General features: G+C 42.4%; 1 protein-coding gene across 4 annotated transcripts in view; it reads left to right on the top strand.

Annotated features, from left to right (window-relative positions):
- Positions 1–16,687, top strand: part of ankrd44 (ankyrin repeat domain 44) — a 45,057-nt gene extending 28,370 nt beyond the window's left edge. For 3 of the 4 annotated variants that reach the window (XM_072686328.1, XM_072686329.1, XM_072686327.1), the window contains 16 exons: positions 776–844; positions 1,122–1,262; positions 2,806–2,871; positions 5,217–5,328; positions 5,626–5,697; positions 8,231–8,432; positions 8,550–8,637; positions 8,916–9,033; positions 9,368–9,587; positions 9,890–9,977; positions 10,065–10,148; positions 10,972–11,117; positions 11,232–11,314; positions 11,590–11,672; positions 12,409–12,500; positions 12,894–16,687. In XM_072686328.1, the coding sequence (XP_072542429.1) occupies positions 776–844; positions 1,122–1,262; positions 2,806–2,871; positions 5,217–5,328; positions 5,626–5,697; positions 8,231–8,432; positions 8,550–8,637; positions 8,916–9,033; positions 9,368–9,587; positions 9,890–9,977; positions 10,065–10,148; positions 10,972–11,117; positions 11,232–11,314; positions 11,590–11,672; positions 12,409–12,500; positions 12,894–13,120 (1,891 nt within the window). In that variant the 3' untranslated portion in view covers positions 13,121–16,687. The remainder of the gene's footprint in view (positions 1–775; positions 845–1,121; positions 1,263–2,805; positions 2,872–5,216; positions 5,329–5,625; positions 5,698–8,230; positions 8,433–8,549; positions 8,638–8,915; positions 9,034–9,367; positions 9,588–9,889; positions 9,978–10,064; positions 10,149–10,971; positions 11,118–11,231; positions 11,315–11,589; positions 11,673–12,408; positions 12,501–12,893) is intronic. The other variant, XM_072686330.1, reaches the window with a different exon arrangement.
- Positions 16,688–17,711: the final 1,024 nt, after the last annotated feature.

Raw genomic sequence — 17,711 nt, 5'->3', positions numbered from 1 at the left:
CTAACCCTAAATCCTGACTAACATTAACCCCAATCCTAAAACTTATCCTATCCTTAACCATAATCTTGACCTGAAACCCTAACCCCAACCCTGAAACCTATCTCATCCTTAACCCTAATCCTGACCTGAACCTTAACCCCAACCCTGAAACCTATCCTGTTCTTAACCCTAATCCTGACCTGAACCTTAACCCCAACCCTGAAACCTATCCTAGCCTTAACCCCAACCCTAAAACCTATCCTAGCCTTAACCCTAATCCTGACCTGAAACCTTAACCTCAACCCTGAAACTTTAACATCAATGCCAACCCCAAATCTTATTCTAACCTTAATTCTGACTCTGGCCCTAAATGGAACTAGTCCAAACCCTATTTCTAACCCTAAACCAGATCTGAAAACTTCTGAGAACTGACTTGAGTAGGCAGTTCTTAATCATTTAAGCAGCCATAAATATTCTGTATGACTTTATAGAACTGTAATGGCAGGAATCATCACGTTTCAAACGTGAGGCATTCTGGGTAATAATATTATTATATCCTCAGATTTCTCAGTTATTATGACCTCATTTACAGCTCTGTTCATCACACTAAAAACCTTATTGGTTTCTTCATGTTTGTATTGGTGCTTATAGTGCTTAGATCTGATTTCTCATTGTTGCAAGACGGTTGAGGGTGTGTTAAAAACGCTACCATGAGGCAGGTGGTGCACAGTGCACTCCTGTAAATGGGCTGTTTGTTCATTAATAGTTGTGTTTTTTGTTCTTTTTCCTCGGTCAGGAATGTGGAGTGTGTAAAGCTGCTGCTCAGCAGTGGAGCAGACCACAACCGAACAGATAAACACGGGAGGTGAGCGTTTACATCACTGTCACTTTTCATCTGTTTGTGTAATTCCTTCATACATTTGAGTGATTCTTTAACCAGTTGATCAGTAGTGTAATGACAAACAGTGTAATGGTGCAGAACAGAATTAGAGCTCCATCAGTGTGTGCTTTTTCTGCATGTGTGTGTGTGTGGCGTACAATTTCCTTCCACTGTGCATATGACACGCCTTCATAGCATATGACTCGCGCACCTTTTGTTGGTCTGATCCCGTTACTGTGTGTATGTGTGTATACGATTGCAGGACTCCTCTTCACTATGCAGCTGCCAGTCGTCATTTTCAGTGCCTGGAGACTCTGGTGTCCTGCGTTACCCGCATTAATGCCACTGACCAATGGGGACGCTCTGCCCTGCACTATGCTGCTGCCTCTGACCTGGACAGAAGGTGCACATCTAAACTGACATCTACGTGATTTTTTTTTCTCCTGCTGGCCCTTTAAATTGCATCTTTGCTGCATTTAGATAGTCCTTGTTACCTAAGTCAAACATTTAAACATCTCACGAAGTCCTGACTGAAGGTATAACCAGCATCCAGTTGATTCTCTGGTACCACATGAACACAGGGTGCAAAGTTAACTCCTTAAAGGAGCAGAAACCATTACTGGTTTTAACATCTGAAACTTGGGGAGTTACATTTGTTCCTCATTACTTTAATGAGTTTAAAGTTGAATAATTATTTAATTATTATAAGTTAATAATAACAGCTTACAGAATATAGGTTGTAGATTTAAATAAACTGTTGTTTTCATTTTTCAAGCACTTTAAGCTCAACATGCTAATATAACATGCCAATATAACGTGATTATATATAATACATTTTTAATGCAAGTGGAAATGTCATCAGCAGATATACACATTTTCCATATCATCGCTATTATGCAATAACTGCCTCCAAAATAGAAAAGGAACACTTCTTTCCTGTCAGTCAGAATAAAAATAAATAAATAAATAAAAAATAGAAAATAAAATAAAAATAATAAATATAAATTTAGCAATTTAATAATAATAATTTTAAAAAAGTTGAAAAAAAAATTGGTGATGTGTTAAATTGACTAGCAGCTGATGACCCAAAATTAAACAGGTGGTGGTTAAGTTTTGTTGATGTGAAACTTTTTGAAGGCAGTAATTTCCTCAAATCTAGTTTACAAAGCTCTAGGCAGACGTTATTTTTAGACATCAGAACTTTCACTGGATGAGCTTATGCGGTCCACCTTGCCTTCATTAATACCAGTAAACTCTGGAAATCCCAGACAGTTTCAATTGAGGGTTTAGAAGAGTCAGCAAACGGCTAACTGCATATTAGCATTAGGGAGTACTTGAAGCCAGGGCCATCATCCTCACACTCTAGTAAGGACACACATATACACACACACACACACACACACACACACACACACACACACACACACACACACACACACAGTTTGGGTTGAGCAGAGAGGGTTAAAGGCCTTGCTCAAGTGCCTAACAGTGGAAGTTTAGCAATCCCGGATCTTGAACCCACAACCCTGTCATCAATAACCCAGTGCTCTTACCAGCACTGCTCCCATCAGTAGCTTCATCTCCATGGACCTGCTTATCCCTGCAATACTACAACCATATACCCGTTACCATGGCAACCTCCGGGTATTTTTAAGTCCCTAGTAGAGAGTGCCCAGACACAGCCCTGACGTCAAACAGTAGCCATGGTTCTGATCATCTACAAATAGCTTAAACAGGTCGGTTGCAACAGAGTTACAGAGCCAGTACTGGGCTGGAAAGGCCCGAATGGACGGTGCTGTGCTTCCTGTGATTTCTTGGCCCCTGAATAGTTAGTAATTACAAGGTTTGGGTCAGCGGTGCTGTCTTTTCCCCTTCTGAGTCAAAGACTTACTCTGTGTGTTTGTGTTTGTTTGTGTGTGTGTGTGTGTGTGTGTGTTTTTGTGAAGGCGACGAGTAGCCCTGGAGCCAGAGAGTCCTGGAGTGCAAGCCGAGAAAGAGAAAGAGGCAGCTTCGTAAGTGCACGGAGATGGATGGATCATGGCCTTCCGGCTGCTCTGCTTTCTGTCCTTTTCACTGATGATGCTTTTTTGGGCTAATTAGTCCTGTTTGTCCTAACTTTGCAGCATAGTCTTTTCTGTGGAGTGTGTGTGTGTGTGTGTGTTTGCACACCCGTATCTGTGAGTGTGTGTGACGTTTTATTTATTTATTTATTATTTTTTTCACAACAACCCTGACTTTGTGGGAAAAGCAGGCAAAGCAGCTCTGATCCATAAAATCAGGGTATGAAAAGTGGTCTTGACTTTGTAAAGTGCTTCAGCTTTTCATATTTTTATTGTTTTATTGCTTTACACGGAAAAGGCAAAACTGTCTTTTGGATACTGAGGTTTGGCATCTCCACCCAAATGATGTGGTTATTATTGCAAATTATGTATATTGCATCTTGCTGATGCAAACTATATAAAATCTGTATTTTTTCCTTAGCAAATGTTGATGCACAATTATTTTATATTTAATACTACTACTACTACTACTAATACTAATAATAATAATAAAAACAACAGTAAATATGCCTTGGCATTTTAGGAATCTTCACCCACTCTTCCTTTCACAACGCTCCTAGTTCTGCAACATTCTTGGAGCGTCTGGCTGTAGCATGTTTCAGACAGATGGATGATCAGTGATTTTTCAGTTTTAGATAAGCTTACGTTTCGAGTAGTTCATAAGGGATTCTATGGCATGTTTTGGATCAGTTTGATCAGAAGCCAGTTTCTTTCCAGCTTCAATTTCTCGACTGGCTAAGTCACATCTCGACTGGCAGATATTTAGTGAACTCTATTCTTCCATCTACTAAAACCACTTTTCCTGTGCCACTGGCTACCGCACAACTCCAAAGCATTATAGGTCCATCTCAATGCATAACAGTTGACAAGGTGTTCTTTTAATTAAAAGCTGCTCCTTTTTTGCTAACTGAGCATAGAGTTCAGTTATTGCTTCATCAGTCCACAGTCCAGGGTGCATCTGGGTCATTTAGATGTTTATTTTTTTATACAATGTCACACATTTGCTTTTGAGATGAGGTGAGTTGCATGTTGCCTTGATATTTCTTAACATTTCAGGCAGCTGGCAAACAAAGTATCACTGTGGAATATTAGTTAATTAGTTAATTCATTGTTGAATGTTTTTTAATTAATTAAATATAAAACAACTGTGCATTTTGCTGTTGTTTTTAAATGTTTTGAGGTTACAGAGGCTATAGAGGTTGTTTACTTCTTTTCAATTCAAAAATATAGTTTGGCTATATGTAAAACTGTACATATGCTGTATTTAAATATATATGGGACATAAATATTGTGAGATCATTACATAGTACACATGTAGTCGTATGTACATAGATGTCTGAAACGTCTGGAGATATGATACGCAAAGCGATGTGTCTGGGCAATGGGTGTATAATTTCTTAGACGTGTATTAATAATATATGTATGCTAATCATTTCCACATCCCTCCTGTGTGTAGATGGACAGTGTATATACAGTTGCCATCTAATACCTAGTTTATCTCATCAGTTCTTCATTACTGTAAATCAGGTGAGCTGCCATACAGAGAGTGTAGTTCATCTATCAGTAGTTAATTTACTTTTTATTTATTAACAGTGTTAATACAGACAAATTTCACTATGTTGAGATAAATACTTCATGGTATAAATGGGAGATGTTCATGACCCTATGTTCTGATTGGTGTGTGCATATACTATGTGCATATACTACTTTACACACCATTTGGCAAAACGAAAACACTTGCCACATTGCACTCTTTCACACAAGCCAACGATCGGCTCGCTCATTATCTGCTTCAGGGCTGTATTTGAATAAGTGCTGAACTCTGCAGACTATCAGTTACTGTTTGCATGTAGAAGCCTTCCTCTTACTGTCTCCATCCTGCTTTCACGTCATGCCAGCATCTGATGTCTTTGTTCCTTGTCTGCACTCACGCTTCCCCTACTGTGCCAGTTTTAGCTGACTGTGCTGACTTGTCTCTGTGTGTGTGTGTGTGTGTATATATATATATATATATATATATATATATATATGTATGTATATATATATATATATATATATATATATATATATATATATATATATATATACATATATATATATATATATATATATATATATATATATATATATATATATATATATATATATATATACACATACACACATGCGCACACACACACAGACAAGTCAGCACAGTATGTATGTATGTATGTATGTATGTATATGTGTGTGTGTATATGTGTGTGTGTGTATATATATAAATAATATAAAAGGTGTGTGTCTGTTTGTATGTGTAGGTGCCTCGAGTTCCTGCTGAAGAGCGGAGCTACTGCTTCACAGAAGGACAAACAGGGCTATAGTGCTGTGTACTACGCTGCTGCCTATGGCCACAGACACTGCTTGGAGCTGGTGAGACCCATGTACACACACAAATAAGTTAGGCTGTGGACATCACTGACAGTGGCTTTGTGAGATTGACTCAACCCTGACTGTACTTTCTGTGTCCAGTATTATTGTCACCATACATAGCTGCACATGTTTAATATGTCTTAATGCAGTGCCCTTATGTCAGTAGCTCATGATGTACTGCTCCCTCTGCTGGTGATTTCTATTAGAGCTGGCCTTAAGGATCTCTGCATTCGCCGTTCGCTGGGGGATGATTCACTGAGATCTTGTTTGTTGTTGTTTTTGTTGTTGATGATGAAGCTCTTGGAAAAAGAGGAGAACCATCAGGATGAGATGGACAGTTCCAGCACTAGGAGTCCACTGCATCTAGCCGTGAGTCATACCAGGACACATCACACACTCTTCTGGAGTCTCCGTGCCACTTAGCATGAATTTATTCCACAACCAGTGTCAAAGCCAAGTGCCAGAACTCGGGAGAATGCAGCCAGTAGCATGTCCATGCTAGTTGGACTTCTCTACCACAGCCTGGGTTTCCATTCAGAATGTTTCGCAAAAGACTGAAATGTCAGTGGAAGAAAATGTGAGTTAATCGGTTTTTCCATCAGCTATGGTTATGAGCAAATTACTGAAGGGGACACCACAAGACAACATGGTCTCACTCACTAGGCATGGCATAAACACTGGAGGGGTTTAACCTTTATTAGCTCTGGGTGTAGCAGCTTTAATAGGCCTTTGTCAGCTGTTATGGCTGAAGTGACAGCCACTCTTTATAGTCGCCATCTGAAACCTGCAGAGAATGCAGTACCAGACATGTGACTTTTGTTCCTGATGTGCCATCTGTTATTCGGCCAGCCGTCACATTTTGGCCCTTTTTAAAGTGTCTCAGATCCATTTTCTATCTGCTTTCAACACACCAACTGTAAGAACTCATTGTTCACTGTTCGCTGCATGATATGTAAATCCCACTCCCTGACAGGTGCCATTGTAATGAGTACAACGGTGTTGTACTTCAGCTGTCAGTGGTTTTAATGTTATGGCTGATTTGTGTCATGTCTGCTGTTAAAATGTTATTTTAAGGCAATTTGTATTTATTACTTTTTTTTATATATATTTATATATCTTTTTATTTATATATATATATATATATATATATATATATATATATATATATATATACAGTGAGTCCAAGAAGTATTTGATCCCTTGCTGATTTTCTTCGTTGGCCCACTAATAAAGACATGATCATTCTATACTTTTAATGGTAGATGTATTCTTACATGGAGAGACAGAATATTAAAAAGAAAATCCAGAAAATAAATCTAAGGAATATATATTAATTGATTTGTATTTCATGGAGTGAAATAAGTATTTGATCCCTTAGTATTCATTAGCAGTTCTGGCTTTTACAGACCAGTTAGACACTCCCAATCAACTTGTTACCTGACCTGAAGCCACCTGTTCTCACTAATCACTTGTGTGAAAAACACCTGTCCACAGAATCAGACAGATCACACAGATTTCAAGTCTCCAACATGGGTAAAACCAAAGAGCTGTCACAGGACCTCAGAGTCAGAATTGTTGACCTTCACAAAGCTGGAATGGGCTACAAAAAGATTAGTAAGGTGTTGGATGTGAAAGTAACAACTATTGGTGCAATTATCAGAAAGTTTAAAGAGTATAACATGACAATCAACAGACCTCGGCCCGGTGCTCCAAAGAAGATTTCGCCTCGTGGGGTGGCAATGATGCTGAGAACAGTCAGAAATCGTCCTGCAACCACTCGGCAGGAGTTAGCAAATGACCTGAAGGCAGCTGGGACCACAGTTTGCAAGGAAACAATTGGCAACACTTTGCGCAACAATGGATTCACATCCTGCAGTGCCCGAAAGGTACCCCTGCTGAAGAGAGCACATGTGGAGGCGCGCCTCAAGTATGCCAATGATCATTTGAAAGATGAACCAAGTTATTGGGAGAAGGTTTTGTGGTCAGACGAGACCAAAATTGAACTTTTTGGCCTCAACTCCACCCGCCATGTGTGGAGGAAGAAAAATGCTGCCTATGACCCCAAGAACACTGTGCCCACCGTCAAGCATGGAGGTGGAAGCATAATGTTTTGGGGGTGTTTCTCTGCCAAGGGTACAGGGCTACTTCACCGCATCACTGGGAAGATGGATGGAGCCATGTACCGCACAATCCTGAGGGACAACCTCCTCCCCTCTGCCAGGGATCTGAAAATGGGCCGTGGTTGGGTCTTCCAACATGATAACGACCCTAAACATACAGCAAAGGCAACAAAGGATTGGCTCAAGAAAAATCACATTAAGGTCATGGAGTGGCCCAGCCAGTCGCCAGACCTCAATCCGATCGAAAATCTATGGAGGGAGCTGAAGGTCAGAGTTGCCAAGCGACAGCCCACCAACCTTCATGATTTAGAGAGGATCTGCAAAGAAGAGTGGGCCAAAATTCCCCCTGGTGTGTGTGCTAAACTTGTGGTTAACTACAACAAACGTCTCACCGCTGTGCTTGCAAACAAAGGCTTTGCCACTAAGTATTGAGTGTGTTTGGCAAGAGGGATCAAATACTTATTTTCCTCATTGAAATACAAATTAATTAAAATATATTCTTTAAAATTATATTCTGGATTTTTGTCTTGATATTCTGTCTCTCCATGTTAGAATATATCTACCATTAAAAGTGCAGAAGGATAGTGTCTTTATTAGTGGGCAAACAAAGAAAATCAGCAAGGGATCAAATACTTCTTGGACTCACTGTATATATAGTCTTTCTCTTGTCTGTTGCTAAAATTCATTGATCTGCATGTTTCTAATATAGTGGCGAATTATTATTAAGATTATTAAAAACCTACTGCTTATAATTCAGCATGATAATTGTGTATATGCCATAGGCGTACCACGGCCATGCGCAGGCTCTAGAGGTCCTGCTACAGGGTCACTGTGAGGTGGACCAGGGGGATGAGGTAGGTCGCACCGCTCTGGCCTTGGCTGCTCTCAGGGGCCACACTGACTGTGCTCTGACCCTGCTGAACCATGGAGCGTCGCCACGCAGTAGAGACTCCACCCGCGGACGCACGCCCATCCATCTGGCAGGTAACCCAGAGCTGTGTGTGTGTGTGTGAGCAGGGGATGAGCAGTTTGTGCATGAGGTGGCAATAATTACAAGTAACAGACTGACACTCGCTCTGTCTCTCTCTCTTTTGGTCTCAGTGATGAATGGCCATACGTCTTGTGTGCGCCTCCTGCTGGAAGACTCTGACTGTGCAGACCTGGTGGATGCAGCTGATTCTCAGGGACAGTAAGTGTCCTGATATTAATTGCAGTCCATTACACACGCTAACCACCTGAGACACCGTAGCAACCACTTGAAATATCATAGCAAATGCATGGGAACAACCTAGCATCCATGAGGAATGTTGTAGCAATTGCATAGCAACAACCTAGCAATTGCCAGAAAGCTGTGCAACCATTAATCATTTCTTGTTGTTGTTGTTGTTCTTCTTCTTCTTCTTCTTCTTCTTCTTCTTCACCTGTGTATAAATGAAATTGAGATGTGTGTATGTGTGTTTTTGTAAGGACCCCCCTGATGCTGGCAGTGGTGGGGGGTCATGTGGATGCTGTGTCTCTACTGTTGGAGCGAGAGGCCAGTGTGGACACAGCTGACCATCAGGGACTGACTGCACTTCACTTAGGGGTAAGTGTAATGGAAGTGTAATTACTGCAGTGTCTGCACACTCCTCCACCACACACACACACACACTTCTCAGTGGTTTAAAAGAGGTCCCACAAGAAAGATGAATTGTACATCTGCGTGAATATTCTCAGCACTTCTATTTTTATACAGTTGATTTCATGGTGCTTTATTTAAGAGGTTAAACTCTCTCTCTCTCTCTCTCTTTATAAATCTGTCTCTCTCTGTCTCTCTGTTTCTGTCTCTGTCTCTCTCTCTCTCTCTCTCTCTCTCTCTTTCTCTCTCTCTCTCTAACACACGCTCTGTCTCTAACACACGCTCTGTCTCTCTCTCTCAGTTGCTGTGTGGGCAGGAGGAGTGTGTGCAGTGTCTGCTGGAGCAGGAAGCCTCAGTGTTGCTGGGAGACGCGAAGGGCCGCACGGCTCTGCACCTAGCTGCTGCGAGAGGCCACGCGTCCTGGCTGAGCGAACTGCTGAGCATAGCCTGTTCTGAGGCCCCCACGCCTCCGCCACGGGACAACCAGGGATACACACCCCTACACTGGGCCTGCTACAACGGTCAGCGATGAAGCCAAATTCACAGTTAAAGTTGAATAAGATGATACTTTAGCTTATGTTTGGAGTTGGCGTAGACCTATTTATGAAATTTGACTTCCATAATAATCTGTTTCTGAAAGGTCATTAAGCCAGAACATGGCACATAGAGCAGTGAAGCAGAATACAGTTAAAAAGACAGAGAAGAAAAACCTTTGATGTTCGTTTATTATGTCTAGACCCCCCAGTAGCAGGGGGGATCCAACATTTCCAATTATGTATGTATGCATTTACCCAAACTGATCAAGTTAGTGTGTGCTTTGAAGGTCATGAGGGCTGTGTGGAGGTGCTACTGGAACAGAAAGGCTGTCGATGTTTTGATGGAAACCCCTTCACCCCTCTGCACTGTGCTGTGTATGTTTTTTCTTCTTTTTTTCCCCCTTTAAGCTTTTTTCTTTAAGTCTTTATTTTTAATGATGTGTCATGTCTATCATCCAATAGAGTAAATGACCACGAGTCCTGTGCCACTCTTCTGCTGGAAGCCATGGGCTCAGAGATAGTGACCTGCAAGGACTCTAAGGACAGGTACGTGTGCTGAAAAATATTATAGATATCCAGATGTCTTGCCTAGTTGACTAGTTGACATTTTTGGTGTTTTGAATACACCCTTATCTAGTGTGACTTCCAATTCATCCTTTTTGGCCATTCCATAGCAGCCAAATACACACATACACACACACACACACACACATATGATTACAGGCAATGGGTGGCTGCCCAGTTACAGAAGTAGGTTAATAAAACCTCAGGAGTTTACCAAAGAATCACACTGACATACGTTCACATTTCAAGCCTCATTGCTTTTTTGCTCAGATCTTTTGCTCAGATCATCTTTTGATGGTTCAGATTCATATCCATGTCTGTGTTTAGTACCAAGAAACTGCACAGGAACCTGTGTTAAGGCCAAATTTGAATGGAGTAGTGGAGAAAAGTCAATTACACTCCCCACCTGTAGGGGGAACATACTAACTCTGCATAATGCTGCAGCACTAACACTCATTAAGAACATGTTTCCACAAATTGAGTATGTATCCAGTGTAAGGCCACAAGGACAGACACAATTTGTTTGGGCCTTTTTTCCCATTGTACAGTGGCAGCTTACCGAACCTGGGTATCAAACCTTACACTCCTGTTATCAATATCCCAGTGAGTTTTAACCACTGAGCTGCCACTGCCCCACTTGTGTTCTTGCCTGGTTTGGGAACCAGACCTTAGTCTCCTGCGTGGAGGGCAGCGGTGTGACCCACTGTGCTATACCAATCAATATGCCTGTACACTATACTAACACCTTTAAACTTTGATCCCAAATACTAGGTTTTAAGATGAACACACGTCTGTTCTATTTTAGGACGCCTCTTCATGCAGCTGCATTTGCTGGCCATGTGGACTGTGTTCAGCTGCTCCTGGCCCATGATGCTCCTGTGGATGCTGTGGACCAGTCAGGGCGCAGTGCGCTCATGATGGCAGCCGAGAGAGGTGCGGTTGGAGTTGTAGGTATGAAGCAGGTTCCTCTTCCACTCCTCTTCTATATTCCGCTCACTCATTTGTTATTATTGTTTTAAATAACAGCTGTCTGATAAGGTGTGTTCACTGTACCGTTTTGAACAGAGGCTCTCCTCACCAGTGCCAGTGCAGATCTGAGTTTGACTGACCAAAAAGGCAACACCGCGCTACACCTTGCTTGCTGTAATGTGAGTGTCCAGCAGAGGGGGCTTCTTTTTGAATTGTTTGTGATTTGTGCTTAACTTGGGTTAAAGCTCTGCACCACTTTAAGAAATAGTTGATTATAATTGAAGTCTGTGTCACCCAGATTCGAGACTTTTTCGGAGACGTAAGCTTCTAATCTAGTAGTCTTGTAGCTCAAGTTTGTAGAAACAAACTGATCAACTGTGTTTTGGGGGGGGGGGAAGGTAGAATCTTGTTTGGATAGATTTTTCTGACAGATTTTTTTTACCTATTTTTACAGGGAAAGGAGGACTGTGCTATGTTAATTTTGGAGAAACTTCCAGATGCCACCCTAATCAAGGCCACGAACGCTGCACTCCAGACGTAAGTGTGTCCAACACCGTGCTCTAACCAAGCAGAGGTAAAAGACAATGACTCTGCCCAAAACTGAAGGTAGCGGCCCATGCTGTCTCATTAATCAGTGCTTTATAATACTGACTCTTTTTGAAGGCAACAGTATGTCATGAGTAGGGCTACAAGAAACGGTTATTTTGATAGTTGAATAATCTATGGCTTAATAAAATGAACAATCGGATTGTGAATCACTCAATTCCCCTAAGCATGAGGTTGCCGAACGGTTTACTGTTAGCATTTAGCTGTTAACTTTTACTGCCACTGCTAACGGAGCAGTAGCGATGCAGTACGAAGCTGTGGCCGGCACAGTAGTAGTGATGCTAACATCACGGTAGTGATCCTGGGTGAGGCCGGCAGCCAGCTCCCGGCAAATGCTGCGATGGTGTCGTCGAGTCGGCATGCTGTCGCTGCGGACTTTGACGCACATTAATGCTGCAGTATGTCTTCACACGACTTCCCTTTACAAGCATATTTCAAGCAAGGAGACGCAACCTTACGCAAACTTACCTAAGGTTATATCTCCCCTCAGCAGCACAGATACTTGTTAGCTTTGTGGCAAAATGTAGTCCTCAGACCGTCGGTACGAGAAAATGTCTTTTCTAGCCGAACAAGGCAATCCTTTCTAATAAAGATTGGCAGGCACTCACTCAGCCAGCCAGTCAGTAATGCATACTGTATATACTAAACAGCCTGTTCTGTCTCTCAGTCCCCTCCACCTGGCTGCCCGCAGTGGTCTGAAGCAGACGGTGCAGGAGCTGCTGTCCCGCGGTGCCAGCGTGCAGGTCCTGGACGAGAATGGTGTGTGTCCAGCTCTGTAGCTGCATGCGGCCTGCTTCTCTGTAGGGACAGAGATCGTAGGATGTGGTTTCTGCAGCTTGTGTCTGCCTCGTTTTTTGTTTTTTGTTCTCCAAAACAACCAAAAAAGAAGTTTCTCCTCCTTTTTGGAGCCTCAGTGCCCTGTCTTGCAGTTTTGCAGTGCTTGTATGTTTGTGTCCCCTTTTGTGCCCTGACCCTGTCTCGTTTGTCTTGCTGGCTGTGTAATAATGGAATGCTTGCTCTCTCCAACCCACCCACCCTCTCCGCCACTGTCTTCTTTCCTTTTTTTTTTTTTTTTTTTTTTTTGTCCCATGTCCCTCTGTCTGGCTTCCTCTTTCTCCCCCTCTGGCTGTCTCTCCCTGTCTCTTGCCCCAGGTTTCACTCCCGCTCTGGCTTGTGCTCCTAGCAGAGAAGTGGCAGACTGCCTGGCTCTCATTCTGGCTACCATGATGCCTTTCTGCTCCCCTTGCAGCTCCGGAGCGCCCTCCCCAGGGGCCCTGCTGAGGTCCCTGCCCCGCCAAGCCAAAGGCCCTCAGGGCCCACGGGGCCCTTCCAGCGAGGGCACGACCACGGAAAACGACTCAGACTCGGAGACCTTTTGACCTCCGCCCGTTCTGGAGTCCTCCCTTTAGAAGTTCTCAAAGCACTTGGCCTAGCGAACCTCACAGAAACTGTACAAAATGCCCTCTGTTTCCAAGTGCAGAGGGAATCTGTAAGAGATTATGACACATGAAGTCTTGTTTATGCTTCTCGCAGCCACATGCGTTTGGAGTGAGTGGGACGGTTTCTCCTGTTCAGGTAGTGGCGTTGTGCTGCATTCTGTTGTACTCGGAACTCCCACTTGGAAGTGTGCAATGGAATTGCATTAGGAATTCCTTTCGGAGACTAGGACTTTTTTTAACAACTTGCATTAATGTAGATCCTCTATGTATTTACGTACTTATCAAATTCCAGGGTTTCTTTCCAAAGATAAGAACTGGAATGTGAGCTCTCTTCATTTTTTCTGTCTTCCGTTTAACATTTATTCGTCCCAACCCTAGTGGAATGCGGGAGTACCGACTTGGAAATATCAGACTTCCGAGCATAACGGAATGCAGCATTACTTCCGTTAACAGATCCCAGATACTTTCTCCTGCCACATCTAACAAACCGTAGTAGTAAGACGTCTCGCTAAGCTACACGTGGAAAGCCATGGAGCTTGAATCCATTTAGTGGAGAGCTCACCGATGCGAAAAGCATAAATCAGCCTTAACAAGAAAGTCGGTACACTTTCTCTTTGACCCGCTTTTTTCTTTTTTTTTTTTAAAGCCATTTTATAAATCCATTTACTTAACCTAAAACATCATTGGTTGTAGATAGTGTGTTTTTTTTATTTCTGTTTAAAAGTTGCCAAATATTGACTCCGCATAACCACACTTAGGGTACACTGTATATAGTGTGGGTTCCAGTGTCTTAGCCTGTGGACCGTTTGTAAGCACAAACCCATAAAAAAACAAAAAAACAAAACACAAACAAAAAAAGCACAATGTCAAGTCTCGTTCGTTGTTACTGAACAGCAGACGCCTCACAAATCCTCACGTCTGTAGTCGCTCCAGCTTGGATCAGGGACCAGATAATGTTTGACAAGAGACAGACAAGGAAATTGATAATTGCATGCTACTGCCATAGACTGATGCGTTCCTAAAGTATTTATATGCAAAAGACATAGAACTTGCTATTGGACTCAAGTGTTACCTGATGTAAAACCAATGCAAATACTCTGCACTGTATGTCCAAAAGTATTTGACACCTCCTAAGTGTACCAATTGCTGGTACTGGTGTTCGTTTACACATGTGCAAACACTCTAGAGATGTTTTGCCAATAGAATTGGACACTCTGGAGCCACCACATGCTTATGACGATGCTTCTGAAGCCCCCAAGCACTGGGTTGTGGAGCAGGGAAATGTTCTGGAGTGATGAATCTCCATCCAGTTCCTTTGGGATGAGTTTGAGCAGTCCAGATCATTCAACATCAGTGCCTGATCTCACTAATGATATGATTTACCGTTACATTTATGGCATTTAGCAGACGCTCTTCTCCAGACCCGTGGCTTTTTATGCGGTCGAACCTTCCCACAACAGTAGAGACTGTTGCTGTAGCACAGGAGGACAAACTCCTTATTGACATCCTTGATTTCAAGGGAAAAGTGTCTACAAACATTTGGACATATGCATGTAATTGAAATCGCAGTCGGTTTACATTGGATTGCATTTGACAGGCGTGCTGAAAAGTAGGCAGAGTAGGCCCATGATACAAGTACAGGGAGCAGGACGGAGGTAATAGGTTAACACTGTGGTGTTTAAATAAGAATGATACAAATGGGTTATTAGATACAGTCAGTAAAGCTTTGCTTAACCAGAACGAAAAGTTCCAGACAGCAGAATTGACCTCGCGCTCTCCGTTAGTGGGTGGGCTAGGCGGCCCTCCCTCTCCCCGCACCCCCAATCGCTCAGCATGATCCTAAACCGGCGTGGGCATCTGTTAACTGATGTTTTGGCAGTTTTGGCATCTTCAGCTCTTGAGAAGCTGCAGTAGGTTGGCTTCAGATGTCTTGGAGGTAGTGTGTGCTAGCCTTGGTACGAAATTGTGTCTGCACTTAAATGTATGGTGGAGAGGGGCTGCTTAGGAGTCGAGTAAGGGGCCATGAATTCCCTTTCTCAGGACTGTCTTTAATAGAAGACTCTCTTCCTGCATTGCTTTGCATTTCTTGCAAATGATTTCTAAAATCCAGCTGTGCGGGGACCACCCCAACCCTCCAATAGCTGGGATTGAGTATTTGAGTATTGAGGCTTTGAATGACAGCCTGTCCAGCCGGCCTGTCCAGCTGTAGTCCAGCGTTCTGGAGCCGTGTTACATTTATTCACCTTAAATCTCATGTTTCTAAAGTAGTAAGCTAGATGGAATCGAACAGATGGTACTAAATTTGTGGCCTTCAGAGAAGAAGCTGACAGAATTGAGATTAGATGACCAAAAAACAAAATCGACGCTCTTTTCCAAGTCCTGATTCTCCTTTCTGTCCACAATGTGCCAGTCTCTCAAGCTTTGTCCAGTGCCTTGTTCTGTCTTTTGTTTCGTTGTGTTTTTTAAAGTGCGACTGTGTGTTGAATGCTATGGATAATGTGAAAAGAGGGCTTTAAAGCCTTTTGAGAGGTAGATTCTGTCTGCTTACTGTACTCCAGTGTTTTTACCATGTTGAGGTGTGTGTGAATGTGTGTGTGTGTATGTGTGCAATACATCTGCAGATGTTAAAGCCATTTGTAGCACGTACTGTATTCTGGCTCGTGAGCATTTGTCATCAGCACAGAGAAGTTGCACACAGATGTCATCTAAGGAAAGCAAATGGTTAACCTGTGTATGTTTGTGTCACACAGAAACCTTGTATCTCCATTTGGTTTTTATTTTGCCCTTTTTTCCAATTTTACAAAGATGGACCAATAGGAATGCTCCAAAATGACCTTCAAAATGATCTTTATTAAAGGTTAAGTAGGGGTTTCTTTCTCCCATAAAGGTGCAGTTTTGGAGATGCAAGGTTTTCTGTGACAATGATGGTGTGAAATACAGGGGTTTCTGGGGGTCCATGAGTTTTGAAATAACACTTAGGACCTCTTGAAAGCCTCACAATCTAAATTCTTGGGGGGGTCTCTAAAATGACAAACGTTTGGTTTTTGCTACAGTGTTTTATTTTAGCCAGCTTTAGCCTCCAAACGGCTCCTTTCTGTCATTAAGTGTAACTGAGGCAGTAGCACTGCTTTGCCACAGAGTGGCGCTGCAGCGAACAGATTCACCCAGGTGAACACTGGCTTTCCAGCCCTGGAGCATATAGGGACCCCCTCAATGCCATGGGGTATTTCACACACTGGACTGGATATATATATATATATATATATATAATGTGCATAATATGGATGAAATTGGATTTATCAGGTTTTAGTTCATTGAAAGGCTGCAGAGGAGTGAAATGTCAGTATTACGCCAGACTAAAATTGAAATTGAGCTTTGCCAGTTGTGACAATCTTACAGTGTGCCCACGTTCCTCATGCAGTATGAAATGCTGAAGGCTGTTTGTCAGCTAAACGTTCTTTTATATAAATTGTATAATTATAATATAAAATGTTTTAACAAAGCAAAGTGTCCTTTGCCTTTTTCCCCGTCCTCCTATCTGACTCTCATTTCATCCTTTCCATCGTTCAGATGAGAATGTGGTGCAGTGGTGGCTTAGCCACGTTAGAGCTCTGGACAATTGATTACGGGGTTGTGGGTTCGATACCCGGGCTCGGCAAGCTGCCACTGTTTGGGCCTTTACCCACTCTGCTCCCTGGGTGCTGGAGTTGGCTGCCCACTGCTCCAGGTGTGTGTGCGTTCACCATCACCGATGGGTCAAATGTGGAGGACGGATTTCGCTGTATGGAGTGCAAGTACTTTCACCTTGACCTTGAGAAATATACTATTAATAATAATAATAATAATAATAAACACAGGGTCAGTTGGTGGTGGATTTAACCTTATATTCCCATTCCAAGGGGCATTAGTCCCATTCTCAGTTTTCTTACTACATAAAAACATGTAGTAGAAATGTAGAATATGATAAAATCCATGGATATAGGGGTTATTGGCTCACCAGTGGTTTAAAACAGTTCTGTATGAAGAAATGGGGCAGAATTGTTCCAATAAATGAGCAGAACTGATGTGGGCTTGTGAATCAGGACCAGCAGTGTTTCAGTTTTCATAGTTTTTAATTCCCTAAAGCCAGTCTTCTTTGCAGAAGGCCTCTAGTTCAGATATTCTGGGGCTGGCTTGCATGCACAGCTTGTTTAAGGTCTAGCCACAAATGTTCCATAATACTTAAGTCAGGAGGCTTTTAGGGCCAAGCCAAAAGCTTTAGTTTGGGCATCTTTTGCTTTGCAGGGTCACAAGAGAAAGACCTTGTGTCTCTTCACAACCTCTTTTCAGAATCTGCCTTTTAACAGATGGTTTAACAGATTTGCTTGTATTTGTGGAACCAATTTTATGACCAGGTCGCAGGTGAGATTTTTTTCTTCTTCTTCTTTTGCCTCAGTATCCAAGACCATGCGGTCTTCCAGATCTCATCTTGACCTCAACATGTCTCAATAGTCCACACTATAAAAACTGTAAGCTTAAAAAGGTTTGTCCA

Source organism: Salminus brasiliensis, chromosome 8, assembly GCF_030463535.1.
Source record: "Salminus brasiliensis chromosome 8, fSalBra1.hap2, whole genome shotgun sequence".
Taxonomy (NCBI): domain Eukaryota; kingdom Metazoa; phylum Chordata; class Actinopteri; order Characiformes; family Bryconidae; genus Salminus; species Salminus brasiliensis.
This window is presented reverse-complemented; position numbering and strand designations above follow the sequence as displayed.